General features: G+C 40.0%; 1 protein-coding gene across 1 annotated transcript in view; it reads left to right on the plus strand.

Annotated features, from left to right (window-relative positions):
* Window positions 1–6,382: 6,382 nt before the first annotated feature.
* The window catches only part of LOC141020400 (NLR family CARD domain-containing protein 3-like), a 45,533-nt gene continuing 38,634 nt past the window's right edge, over window positions 6,383–13,281 (plus strand). The window contains exon 1 of the mRNA XM_073495457.1: window positions 6,383–7,521. Coding sequence (XP_073351558.1) covers window positions 7,271–7,521 — 251 coding nt within the window. The 5' untranslated portion in view covers window positions 6,383–7,270. The remainder of the gene's footprint in view (window positions 7,522–13,281) is intronic.

Genomic DNA, 13,281 nt, shown 5'->3' on the forward strand with positions numbered 1-13,281 from the left:
TGTGTTGTTTTGAATTCTGGCTCTTGTTCCAGTAAAATCCAGAAATATCAGTGAAATGTCAGAAACAGGAAACATTGACTCGTCTGTAGCTTTAATTGTAAAGAGTCATTGTGAACAAAGTTGTAAATGGACAGTAAAATATGATCAGATGTACTCGACACTCCACCTGAAACACTCTGACTTGTTTCATGTGTTTCTAATGATGAAAGGAACAAAAGATCCTACACCTACACTATGTATAAAGTAGAGGCACTGTTAGCTCGGTGTAGAGTAGCATTTCTGTTAGCTAGGTGTAGAGTAGCATTTCTGTTAGCTAGGTGTAGAACAGAGACACTGTTAGCTAGGTGTAGAACAGAGGCACAGTTAGCCAGGTGTAGAGCAGAGGCACTGTTAGCTAGGTGTAGAGTAGCATGTCTGTTAGCTAGGTGTAGAGCAGAGGCACTGTTAGCTAGGTGTATAGCAGAGGCACTGTTAGCTAGGTGTAGAGCAGAGGCACTGTTAGCTAGGTGTAGAGCAGAGGCACTGTTAGCTAGGTGTAGAGCAGAGGCACTGTTAGCTAGGTGTAGAGTAGCATTTCTGTTAGCTAGGTGTATAGCAGAGGCACTGTTAGCTAGGTGTAGAGTAGCATTTCTGTTAGCTAGGTGTAGAGCAGAGGCACTGTTAGCTAGGTGTAGAGTAGCATTTCTGTTAGCTAGGTGTAGAGCAGAGGCACTGTTAGCTAGGTGTTTAGTAGCATTTCTGAGGCTGAGAGGAGAGGGAGGATGAGGGAGGAGGCTGAGAGGAGAGGGAGGATGGGGGAGGCTCAGATGGGAGCGATGGTGAATCAACAGGTTTCAGGTGAAGAACAGATTCTGGTTCTGGTCCTGGTCCAGGCTGACTGTCCACAGGGGGGCACAGTCGTCCATTACAGGGACCAGCTTGAGATCCAGGAGTCGGTGCCAAAGCTGCTTGTGGAGCCAACAACTCTGCAAATATTGCAAATAAAATAAAACACTTTTTAAACAGAATATTGATCTTGGTTTGATTTCAGGGCAGAACTTAGACAACTAGCAGTGAATTGATTTTGTATAAAGCTCCTTTAACAACTTGTTTATTTATTACAGACCATCATCATAATGGAAATGTAGTTACTGTCACTTAAAACGTGTGAGATGGATCATTGATGGCACTGCCATTACTGTGGGACGCTCATCACACTGTTTTGGTCTCCACAATAACTTTGTTTCCATACAAACATTTTAATGCAAAGTCAGTAACACCAAATGAAAAATACCTTATGAAAAATGTAAAATGTGATTTAATTTTATGAGTATCAACACAAAGTTTATGTGTTCAACCTCATCAGATTCTCTGTTAATGGTTAAAAGGCTGTGCAACAAATGCTGCTGGAAACGTCACATTAACACAAATCTGTTTTGCCATTCAGTGTGAAAAATGACTGGATACACCTGAAAAAGTCTTCACAGGATTATTTGAGTTATTCATATTCACTCATTTCTGTTAGTGTAAGAAATGAGTTACACTAATAAGTAGACAGGACACAACGCAACGCAACTTTATTCATGCAGCAGTTTTCACAGTTAAAAAGGGCTTTACAAGGTTGAAACGGGATTAAAACATGTCAGAGTTGAGGCCAATAACAGCAGACGTGTATAAATAATACAATAAATAAAGAGCAATATGGAGGATAATCAAACAGACGAGACATGTTGAAATGAAGCAGCCTGGTGGCAGCATTAATAAAAGACTTCCTGCTGATTTAAAAGATGTCAGTGATTGTGCCGCCTCAGAACAACACTGAACATTTCCCTCATTTGACTCCAGGACGACAAACAGTGAAACATGTGCAGTGAAATGTGACAGACTGAGATTTATACAGACTGAACAGTGTGATATGAGCTCACTGGATACACAACAGCTGTGCTGTGTTTTCACCAGCTGAGGGCGGCAACGTCCTCCAACTCCAGCAGAATAAAGCTGAATAAAGAGCAGAGAAAACTCAAAGTACTGAGAAATACTTCAAGCTGAGGCTTCACACAAATATGAGTTTTACTGTAACACACTTTATTTATACAGCAGCTTTAAACACAGTTCACAAAGTGCTCTGACAATCAAGCAAAAGCAGGAAAGTGAGGACGACGATATGACAGAATAAAGAGTGAAGAGTGGAGACGAACACGAGGAAGCCTCGTCTGAGGTCCAAACAAGAAGCAGAACAGAACATGTCAGAACACAAACAGGAAGTTGAGTCTGTGACAGAAACGTGACGACACGACGAGGACAAGATGACGGGAGAAAGTCACGACCACTTAAGTTACTTGATTCAATAGAGGAAAGAATTATATTTGGGCAGCAAATCCCCAAACTCTCTCCTGTTAATTGGTGGAGGCTGTAATATTGCTCTGGATAATGCTGTTGACAGGTGCCTCCCTCCCCCCTCAGCACAAACCTTACAACACTTATGGGAAAATGTAACATTGTGGATGTACGGAGAGAAAAATCCCCTGATGAAAGATCCTTCACTTGGAGCAACAGATCAGGATCCAGCCAGTCTCGCATTGATTTCTGTCTGCTGTCCAATAACATTGATAAAGAAAAAAGTACAGTACACATCGTTGCCGCGCCCTCACTGACCATAGAGCGATTCATATAAGCATCCAATTTAATGCATCTCATACAATCCGGAGATCTTGCTACTGGAAATGAAACAATTCCCTGGTAAAGCACGAAAAGGTTCAGACTGAAATTATTCATTTAATTACTCGTTTTTACAACAAGGCTGAAAGGGAAAAATCCTACAACACTGACTGGGAACTACTGAAGTTTGAGTTGGGAAAATTCTTAAGTCAGTAAACAGGAACATTTATTGCCGAAGCTAAAAGAGCAGAAGACGAGAAAGTAAAATTCCTTCTTTTTATCAGAGACCCCCGATGAAGTTTCAGAGGAGGATGAGCTGCTTCTATTAGACCTCCAGAACAAATGAGACGAGTTGTATCGACAACAAGCAGAGGAGCCTTGAAGGTCCAGGAAGAGATGGCTGGAGGAGGGGGAGCAAAGTTCTGCCGACTTTCTCGTCTCCAAAAGTACCGATCCAAAACCAATTTCATCCATAATTTAAATATTAATGGGGTCGTTACTGAAGACGAGAAATCAATTTATACGGCTCAACATATAATGAGGAAGTTACCACTCGGTTTCTAAACTGAGTAAATAACGTGAGGAAGGTCGATCTGGCAGATAAAGATTAGTGTGACACCCTCTTACAATGGCAGAGGTGACTGATTCGATCGCTCTGCTCAGAAACAATAAATCTCCCGGCACTGACGGTTTAACTGCAGAGTTTTATAAAGCGCTCTCAGATCAGTTAGCCACGTTTTTACTACAGGTTTTTACGGAGAGTTTAGACGATGATGCCCTTCCTCCTCGTCTCACTCAAGGTCTGCTCACATTGATTCCCAAACCTAGAAAAGACGTGCTTTTTATTGATAACTGGAGACATTTGTCTGCTAAATAATGATTATAAAATGATGGCGTTAATATTTGCCAGGAGAATTAAAGAAACTCTTGACACAGTTATGGATGAGACACAATCAGGCTTTATGAGGAACAGGCACATCTCTAATAATATTAGACTAGTATGAGATATTGTTGACTACTCTGACCTGATATCTGAAGATGGCTTCATCCTCTTCTTAGATTTCTATAAGGCCTTTGATGCAACACAACACCAATTTATTTTTCTCTCCTCAGAAAATGTTTTTCTGCAAAGCAATTAAAACGTTATATGTTAATGGCAATAGCTCTGTTAAACTGAAACATGGGACTTCCCCTGGATTTAATCTGAAGCGGGGCCTTCGTCAGGGACGCCCCATTTCACCTCATCTGTTTCTACTTTGTACACAAACTCTCACATGTCATGTTGTAAACAGTGGTATACAAGGAATCTCTGCTGCGGGAAGGGAGATCATCAGTCAGCTCGCTGACGATACCACAATCTTTCTAAAACATGCCGTCAGATACCTGTCGCCATTCATGTGATGAAGCAGTTTTCAGAGGCCTCTGGTCTGTGTCTGAATATAAATAAATGTGAACTGTTCCTTTAAAAGATTGAAATATACAAACTATTTGCAACATTACGATCGAGGAAGAAGTTACATACTCGGGTATTCTTATTGCTAAAGATGGGAAGGCGAGATGTCCTTTAAACTTCTCTCCAATCGTTAAAAACACTCAGAACAACTTGAATGAGTGGCTGCAAAGGGACTTGTCTCTAAAAGGCAGAGTGCTCCTGACCAAGGCTGAGGGGAAATCTGGGCTCACAGACGCAGCTCTCTCTTTACAGCTGGACAGTCACATCTGGAAAGATGCTGATAGGATGCTTTTTGACTTCATCGGGAAAAATCGTACACGTTATATCAAAAAAAGTGTTGTTATGAATAATTATGAATCCGTGGGCTCAACTTTTTGGACTTTAACACACTAAACAATACTTTTAAGATCCATTGGGCTGAGCACTTTGTAAAAAACCTGCTGTCTCAATGTGGAGTTTTATTCCCCACTGTATATTCTCTGGCTTTGGTGGTCTGAGCTTTATTTTGAACCGTAATTACAATGTGGACAAACTCCCTGTGAAACTGTCCACTTCCAGGGGTGGACTGGGACAAAAATTCAGCCCTGGCAATATTCTGCCCGCTACATTATCAGCGACACCACGTAGAAGTCCACAAATCTCTGGGCGTCTTCTCTCACACATACTACAAAGGAGAGTCATATTCCTTGATAGCAGTTAACAAATAAAGCACGTAGCTATGAACTCAAGGACTAAAACTGACAGCTACAGCAATCAACCAATCAATCTGTGTTCATTATAGTGTCAAATCACTGACAAGTATATGAAGCCAAGTAGCCTTTTTGTGACGTGGTGACACCTGGTGAACACATTTAACTTGAACTTAAAAGATATGCAGATGTTGGAAAATTAAAATCATCAATATGAAAATCTTCAACAAGGAAATAATCATAATCAAACTCATTATTTCCTGCAGGTTTACTTGTGTTTTGCATCTCTGTTTGCAGCTCATCAGGCCACGTGAATGTTCACTGTTGCTATGGCAACGAGAGACCGCCGACATTAGCATCTGTTAGCCAGCGTAGCTAAATCATCTGAACAATAATAATCCATAATATCAGCACAGAATCAGCCGCAGCTCCCAACAGTCACAGCCCTTTAACTCTGGGCTGATGTAATAATAACTGTATAATAATGTGCTGCCACATGTGAGATTGTCAAAGTGAGAACAATAACGGCTTCAGTCCCTGAGCAGCTGCGTTATTACATGCAAAGATATGAGCTTTTCTTTTTAACTTCATTCAATCTGAGCGATAAATCTACATGACACAGATCCGCTCCTGAGTCAGTGGAGTCAGGGACAGACAGTATTACCTTAAAAAAAACAAATTTCGTGTTGTAGTGACTGAAATGGTTTCGTTTGGGGGATTTGCTTAATCAGGTGTGTCACATCGTGCACAATCTCCAATGCATCTGGCATCACTTTGCATTTTTTCCCAGCGTCTTGGAGGCATAAGTTTAGGCAGCGTGGCAAACAGTGCACAAATACAGCTGCAGGATCGTGCACGTTAAAGCTCGCAGCGACTCCCCTCAAGTGACCTGACATGTTGCAGATACTGTGTCACAGACAAGATAACGGACGTTTCTTTTAAGATCATACATTCAATTTATCCTGTCAATCATCTCCACATTTGTGTTAATGTCAACTGCACTTCTTGTGAACAGGAGGAAAATATGCGTCATCTTTGTTTTGAATGTCGTTACACTTATTTGTTTTGGATGGAACTGGGAAACATGTTTGAACCTTTGACAGGCATCGAGCTTAAACTTAAAAACAAGATATAATTCTCACTTATGATGAAAAAAACTTAAGGGAAAGGAATTGTTTTTGTTGAATCTTTTTATTTTACAAGGAAAATATTACGTCCATAAATGTAAATGGTCACCAAAAAAACACGTTTATGAATCTAAAATAGAAAACAGATTTTACATGCAGCTACTAAAAAACATGAAAGACAGAAAAGCTGCAAGAACCTTGAAATATTATAAATTATTACAAACAATTATATGATTTGCTAAAACTCCTCTATGTATATATGTATATATATATTTGTTTTGTTTGTTTATTGTCTGTTTATGTAATAAATGTTGTTGTTTTTTTAAATGAACCACTCCTCCTCCTCCCCCCCCCCCAGCTGTTTCCGGTTTAGAGTTGACTTTCACTTTCACTGATCCTCGTCGTGACGCAGCAGCTTCTTCTCTCCGTTTGAAGGTAATTTAACGGTCATTTCTAATGTTTCACACTTTAATGACGCGGTGAAATCAGAGCAGAAGTGGAGTTAGTTGGTCAGTATCTGAGCACAGAGTGGTTGTCACTGTGTAGCTCCACTTACTGATGACTGAAGGCAGCTTTTCCTGCCTGAATCAGCCTGTGGAGGAGGCCGAGACGAGCCGCCGCTCTCCCGCTGTCTGACGCACTAAACGCGGCTGGAGAGCAGCTGTTCGCCTGGATGCGGGAGCTGGAGGTGCTGAGGGGGCTGCAGCACCCCCTAAAACGAGGCTGTAACATGGGCCGAACTTACAAGAAGGCCCGAACCATTCAGAATTTGTCATCGACAGCGTTTCACACAGTTTATAAAGGTCCTCTTAACTCAACAACTCACAAAATGGAGCGATTTTTCAAGGGAGTCTGGGGACTTCCTGTCCCTCCTCCTCTCCCTGCTGCTGCTGACTGCAGCTGATGTGACTTATAATATGTTGGTGTTCAGGTTCTTGTTCATAATGATCAGATACGTGTTGTCCTGGAGATTCAGATGAGTCCAAACACATGAGTGTGGCCCACCATTTACTATGACGTCATCACACAGACTGAGCCCTCAGCACCAGCTGCATGAAGTGGAAACACGTGACTGAAGTACCTCAGGATTGTAGTTACGTGTAGTACTCGAGTAAATGTACTTTCCTCCACTGTTACTGGTGTTTCTAGAACAGTGAGTCCAGTCGTGTCTCGCTGGTTAAACTGGTGTTCAGAGCAGACGACTCACTTCCAGTCTGATGGCTCCATGACACCATCTAGTGGACTGACAGTAGAAGTGCAGCGTTCATGTGACGCTGATATGAAGCAGCCAATCAGTGGAGGAGCAGCTGATGTTCTGACAGGAGACTTGATGGAAAGGCTGATTTCAGTTGATGTGCAGATGAATGATTTGTGTTTCCTCTCCAGATGAAAGTGTGTGTGAGCTGAGCAGCATGAATCAGTGTGAGGACAGAGAGGAGGGAGGCCCTCCCTCTAAAACCACTGGACCTGGACCTGGACCTGAACCTGGACCTGAACCTGGACCTGGACCTGGACCTGGACCTGGACCTGAGCCCAGCTGTGTGTCCTTCAAGAGTGACCGGTCAAAAGGTCGTTACATTAATTTTAAAGGACAACAGCCTCCTGCTGTAAAGAGGTGAGCTGTTAATAACATTAATATGTGACTGATTCGTGCTTTAACTGTGGAGAAAGATGTTTTTTGAAACCTGATGTTTATTTTCAGCTTCGTTCTTCTTCACTTAAATTCATATTGTCACTTTAGAAAGCGGCCCAACAGAACCAGTCTTCAACTCTTCATTTCACTTTATTGAATTAGTTTGGTCCAATATTCTCTGAGGTTTATTCCTCATGTTTTCCACTATTTTATGGACACAAGCTTCTGTGTCTGAAGACTAGAAAGTCAATTTACATCTCTGGTGGTCGTCTTCTCTGTCCAACAGGAGACCAGCCTCTACTGGACCTGGACCTGAGCCCAGCTGTGTTTCCCTCAGGAGTGACTGGTCAAAGGATTATTTCATTGATTTTAAACAACAGCGTTCATCAGACAGACAGTAAGTTGTCCTCATGTTGCTCTCTGTTGATGTTTGTCCTCATTAAATCCAGTCTGACCAGTTGTCCTGATGGTCTTCATGTCCTCAGAGTGATGATGGAGGACAAACTTCTTTTTTTTTTTTTTTTTAATTTAGTTTTTATTGACATTCTGCCACAAATATGACATGTATTTCCATTTAAAATATTCGTCACAAAATCAGCATAAATGTCTTTTTTCTAGTAATAAAAGAACACAAAAAACAAAACTAAAACATGAACATTTAGGGAGTTAGGTATGGTTACTATTACATATACAGCCTATTTATCTCAGGTTAAGTAAGTCAAAGTCCGGCCTGCGTGGTGTGATATAGTCTATCCATTTCTTCCAGCGTGAAGTAAACAAGTCCTTCTTGTAATTCAGATCTGCAGTTAATTTCTCCATTCTGCATATATCCATCGTAATGTCCATCCACATGGTCAATGTTGGACTCTCATGTGAAAGCCATTTTCTCGTAAGTGCCTTTTTGCCTGCCACCAGCAAAATACTAAATAAATGTTTGTCTCTCTTTGTCCATCCTTCAGGCATGAGTCCAAAAAAAATAACTTTGCTTTGCAAGGGCAGGTGACTCCCAAAAATGTCTTGTATTTCCTTCCAATAATTTTTAATAACATGACATTCCCAAAAAACATGATAATGATTTGCATTCATACTTCCACAATTTCGCCAGCAGGCTGGGGAATTACCTTTATAATGAGATTTTTGGTAAGGTGTAATAAAATATCTAATCAGGCTCTTCCAGCCAAACTCCTTCCAACTCTGTGAGCTGCTACACTTCCATTGATATTCCCAGATTATTCCCCATTCATCCTCTGACAAATCTATTCCTCCTTCCATTTCCCATTTTGTTTTAATGTACAGGGTTGAATGTGCTTTCTTGTTTATAAGCCCTTTATATAAACCTGAAATAATACCTCTATCTTTGTTCGCACCATATGCCCTTTTAAATACATCTAACAGCTGTTTGCTCGATTCTGATATAAATATCAACTTGTTACTGATAAAATGTCTCAGCTGCAGGTAGCGGTAAAAGTCCTGTGCCTCTAGAGCATATTTCTCTTTAATTTGTTCAGAACTAAGTAGTGTATTTTCCTTTATTATCTTACATAAAGCTGTTAATCCTTTATTTGTCCATTCCTTGAATCTCATATCTAATTTATTTGGAACAAATTGTGTGTCATATGCACACCATTTAAGGACCACAATATCCTCTTCTAATTTGTATTCTGTTATTACTGTTTTCCATATTTTAAGTGTCAACTTGAACCATGGGTTTTCTGTATTTTTTATAAATTCTTGAAGGCTGCTATCGGCTATAAGTGCTTGTATGGGAATGGAAGTCAGACCCTCTTCAATATTTTTCCACTGAGCATCGTAGGAAGGATTACACCAGCATATCATAGGTCTCAGTTGTGCTGCCCAGTAGTAATCTCTAAGGGAAGGAAGGCCCCATCCTCCTTTTGCTTTTGTCAATTGGAGGGTTTTAAATCGGATTCGAGGTCTCTTACCTTGCCATATGTATCTGGACAACATTTTGTCCCATTCATTAAATTGTTTTTGGCTTATTTCTATTGGTAAGGTTTGAAATAAGTACAGTAATTTGGGTAGAATGTTCATTTTAATTGAGTCTATTCTTGAACTGAAACTTAAGTATGGGATTAGATTCCATCTTCCTATATCCTCTTTAATTTTTTTTTGTATCGGTGAATAATTATATTGCAATAGTTCTGTGAGGTCCTTCGGTATTACTACCCCCAAATACTTAAAATATTCTGTTTCCCACGCTAAATTATACTTACTCCTAATTTCACCTGGTGGCCTGTAGTTGTATTTAAGCAGTTGTGTTTTACTTATGTTAATTTTGTATCCTGATAGTCGGCCAAAGTATTCTAATGACTGCATTAGTTTGGGTAGGGAATTTGTTGGTTGACCCAGAAAAATCAAAATATCATCCGCGTAGCAGGCCAATTTGTGCTCTTTACCCTGAATGTTAATGCCTATTATTTCTTTGTTTTGTCTTATATATTGGGTTAATGGTTCTAAATATAATGCAAATAAAAGTGGTGAACATGCACATCCTTGCCTTGTGCCCCTTTCCAAGATAATACTATTTGATAAGCTGCCGTTTACTTTAATTCTAGCACTGGGTTTATTATATAATGCTTGTATTGTTTTAATTATAGTTTCGTGTAGGCCAAATTTATGTAAAACTCGATAAAGGAAACTCCAATTCACTGAGTCGAAGGCCTTTTCCGCATCAATACTGATTACCATAGCTGCTATTTTATTCTTTTGGATATGATCAATGATTTGTAATGTTCGTCGTATATTATCTTGCGTTTGGCGTTCTCGAATAAAACCTGTTTGGTCATTATGTATCAGATTAGGTAAGAATATTTCTAGTCGTCTAGCCATAATAGATGTAAATAGCCTGTAATCTATGTTGAGAACCGATATAGGTCTATATGATCCACACTCTAATTTATCTTTATTTTCTTTTGGAATAGCAGATATTATTGCTTCCTTCCAACTGGGTGGTGTTTGTGCTTTCTTTAGAGCCCAATTCAAAGTAGGAAGCATCACCGGTATTAACTCTTCTTTCAGCTCCTTATACCATTCGGCTGTATAGCCGTCTGATCCTGGTGATTTATTTGATTTGAGTTTACTTATTGCTATTTTTAGTTCTTTTTCTGTTATGTCCTCAATCATTCTTTTATTCTGTTCTTCATCTAACACTGGTAATTCCAGAGAATCCAAGAATGTATCTATTTCAGCTATGCTGCCTCCTGCCTTTTTAGTGTAGAGAGTCTTATAAAATGTTTCAAACGCTCCCAGAATTTCGTTTAATTTATTTTTTGTTGTTTTAGTCACTGGGTCTTTGATTTTATGAATTGTGTTCTGTGCTATTTTCTTTTTAAGTTTCCAGGCCAAAACTTTCATTGATTTGGATCCGCCTTCGTAGTATCTTTGTTTAAGAAACATCAGATTTTTTTTTATTTCATGCGTTGTCAAATTATTAATTTCGTTTCTTGTTTTCGTAGTTTCCTCCAATAGAGCCTGTGTTGTTTTCTCTTTATGTTTTTTCTCTAATTCTTTTAATTTATTTTGTAATTCTCCCAGTTTTTCATTTCTCATCTTTTTTTTATAGGAGGATATGGCTATAATTTTACCTCTCAGGACAGCCTTTAGGGCATCCCACAGAATGGGAGGGGATACATCCCCCTTGTCATTCATGTCTAAATAGAAATGGATCTCTCTTTTCATCTGTTCTTTAAAGTGAGGATCATTGAGCAGGCTTGAATTTAGTTTCCAGTTGTTAATTTTTGGTTGTAGGTTTAGATCTACGGACAGGTTTATAGGCGCATGATCACTTAAATCTATTGTCCCAATTTCACATGTGTTTATTTTATCTTTGTCTCTTCCAAATATTAGAAAATAATCTATTCTTGTGTATAATGAATGGGGTGAGGAGTAATGGGTATAATCCCTTTGATTGGGATGCAAGTCTCTCCATATATCAATTAAACCGACCTCCTCAAATAATGTATTAATTTTCTTAACCATTGACTTCGTATTCTGTGATTTCCCATTGGAAGTATCCAGTTTTGGTTGTAGATGTATGTTTAAATCTCCCCCACAGATTAGAAGGCCTACTGTCTCTGATACCATCATATTAACAACTTTCTTGAAGAAATGGATATCACTTCCAGGTGGCGCGTATATATTTAGCAGTGTTATCGGTTCCCCCTCGATGTTTCCTCTTACTAATATAAATCGTCCCTCCCTATCACTTATCTCAGATATTTTTTCAAAGTGTACTTTGCTTGATAGAAGGATAGCGACTCCTCTCCTTCGTCCAAATTTATAAGAAGAGGAAAACACGCTTGTAAAACCCATTCTTTTTAATTTCTCATGTTCCTTAAAGTCCAGGTGGGTTTCTTGTAGATATACTATTTGTGCTTGTTCTTTTCTCATTTTAGTTATTATCTTATTACGTTTTATTGGATTTAACAAGCCGTTTACATTATATGAAGTAATTTTTATCTTGCCACTAGCCATAATCTATTTGTTTGGATGCTTTTGAGATAGCATAACCTGGTGCAATCCATACACTCCCTGAACATAAATAAACAACCATTATATGAACATTAGAGCTGTATAGAACGACAGCTGTAGAAAAAACCTTAAGTTGTCTTTGAACAGATACAGAATATAAAGAAAATATGTTGACTTCCAACTGTGGGGTCATCAATATGACCCTTAGCAAGCCCCGATGAAAGGGGGGCTTTGAGGGGGGGCCTCTCTCACCTGTAGGTGAGAAAGGGCCTTCATGTGCTGTCTGACCGCTGTCCATTCTTTTCACAGCACAGATAGAACACCCGACGATTTTAATTGTCTCTGTTGCCACATATAGTTCCTATATTTAAGATAAAGAAATCCCTTATGCGTCTCACCATAACTGTCTCTTCGGAGACATCTCACCGTCGGTCCTCATAATATGTCAGTTTTTCGCGTCCTGTAATCACTCCTGTTCCTGTCGTCTGAATGCTTGAAGTCTCTCCTTGTAGTCTCGGGTCCGATCTTTATTCACCTGGCCCCTGGTCTTTCTGGCTGTGCGCCACGAGAGATGTCGGATCTGTTCCAGGAAAGTCTCCGGGCGTTTGATGACCGTTACCGGGAATCCCCTCTTTGACATGTCGCTGGTCGCCTCCTCCACCGAGCCGTATAACACAGTTCCCTCCGGATAAAATACTCTCATCTTTGCTGGGAACGGGGTTTGGAACCGGATTTTCTTCTCCTTTAACACAGATTTCACCTCTGCATATTCCTTCCGTTGCTTCAAAACTTCAGGTGCATAATCATGATCCAGGTTTACTTTGTTTCCCTGATATTCAAACCCACGTTTCTGCCAGGCTAGTTTTAATATTTCTTCTTTTGTTCTGAAGCTGGCCATTTTGGCAACGATGGATCGTGGCGCCGCATTTGGTGGGGGCTTTGGCACCAAAGCGCGGTGCGCTCTCTCAACTCGTAACTCAGCTGATTCGGGCAACTCCAGTTTATGCCTTAGTAAACGCTCCACAAAAACAACCATTGACGGTGCGTCGTCTTCCGATCCCTCTTTGACTCCGTGTATTCTAATATTTTCTCTTCTGGATCGTCCCTCCAGGTCCGTCAGCTTGGCATCCATTTCAGTTTGCAGTTTAAGCATCTCAGTTACTGCTTCCTCATTAGTTTGTATTCGAGTTTCGGTGTCTTTGATCCTTTCCTCAGCTTCTTCCACTCTTGTGTTTGTCTTATTTATTTCCT

The sequence above is a fragment of the Pagrus major genome, chromosome 24 (assembly GCF_040436345.1).
Source record: "Pagrus major chromosome 24, Pma_NU_1.0".
NCBI lineage: Eukaryota > Metazoa > Chordata > Actinopteri > Spariformes > Sparidae > Pagrus > Pagrus major.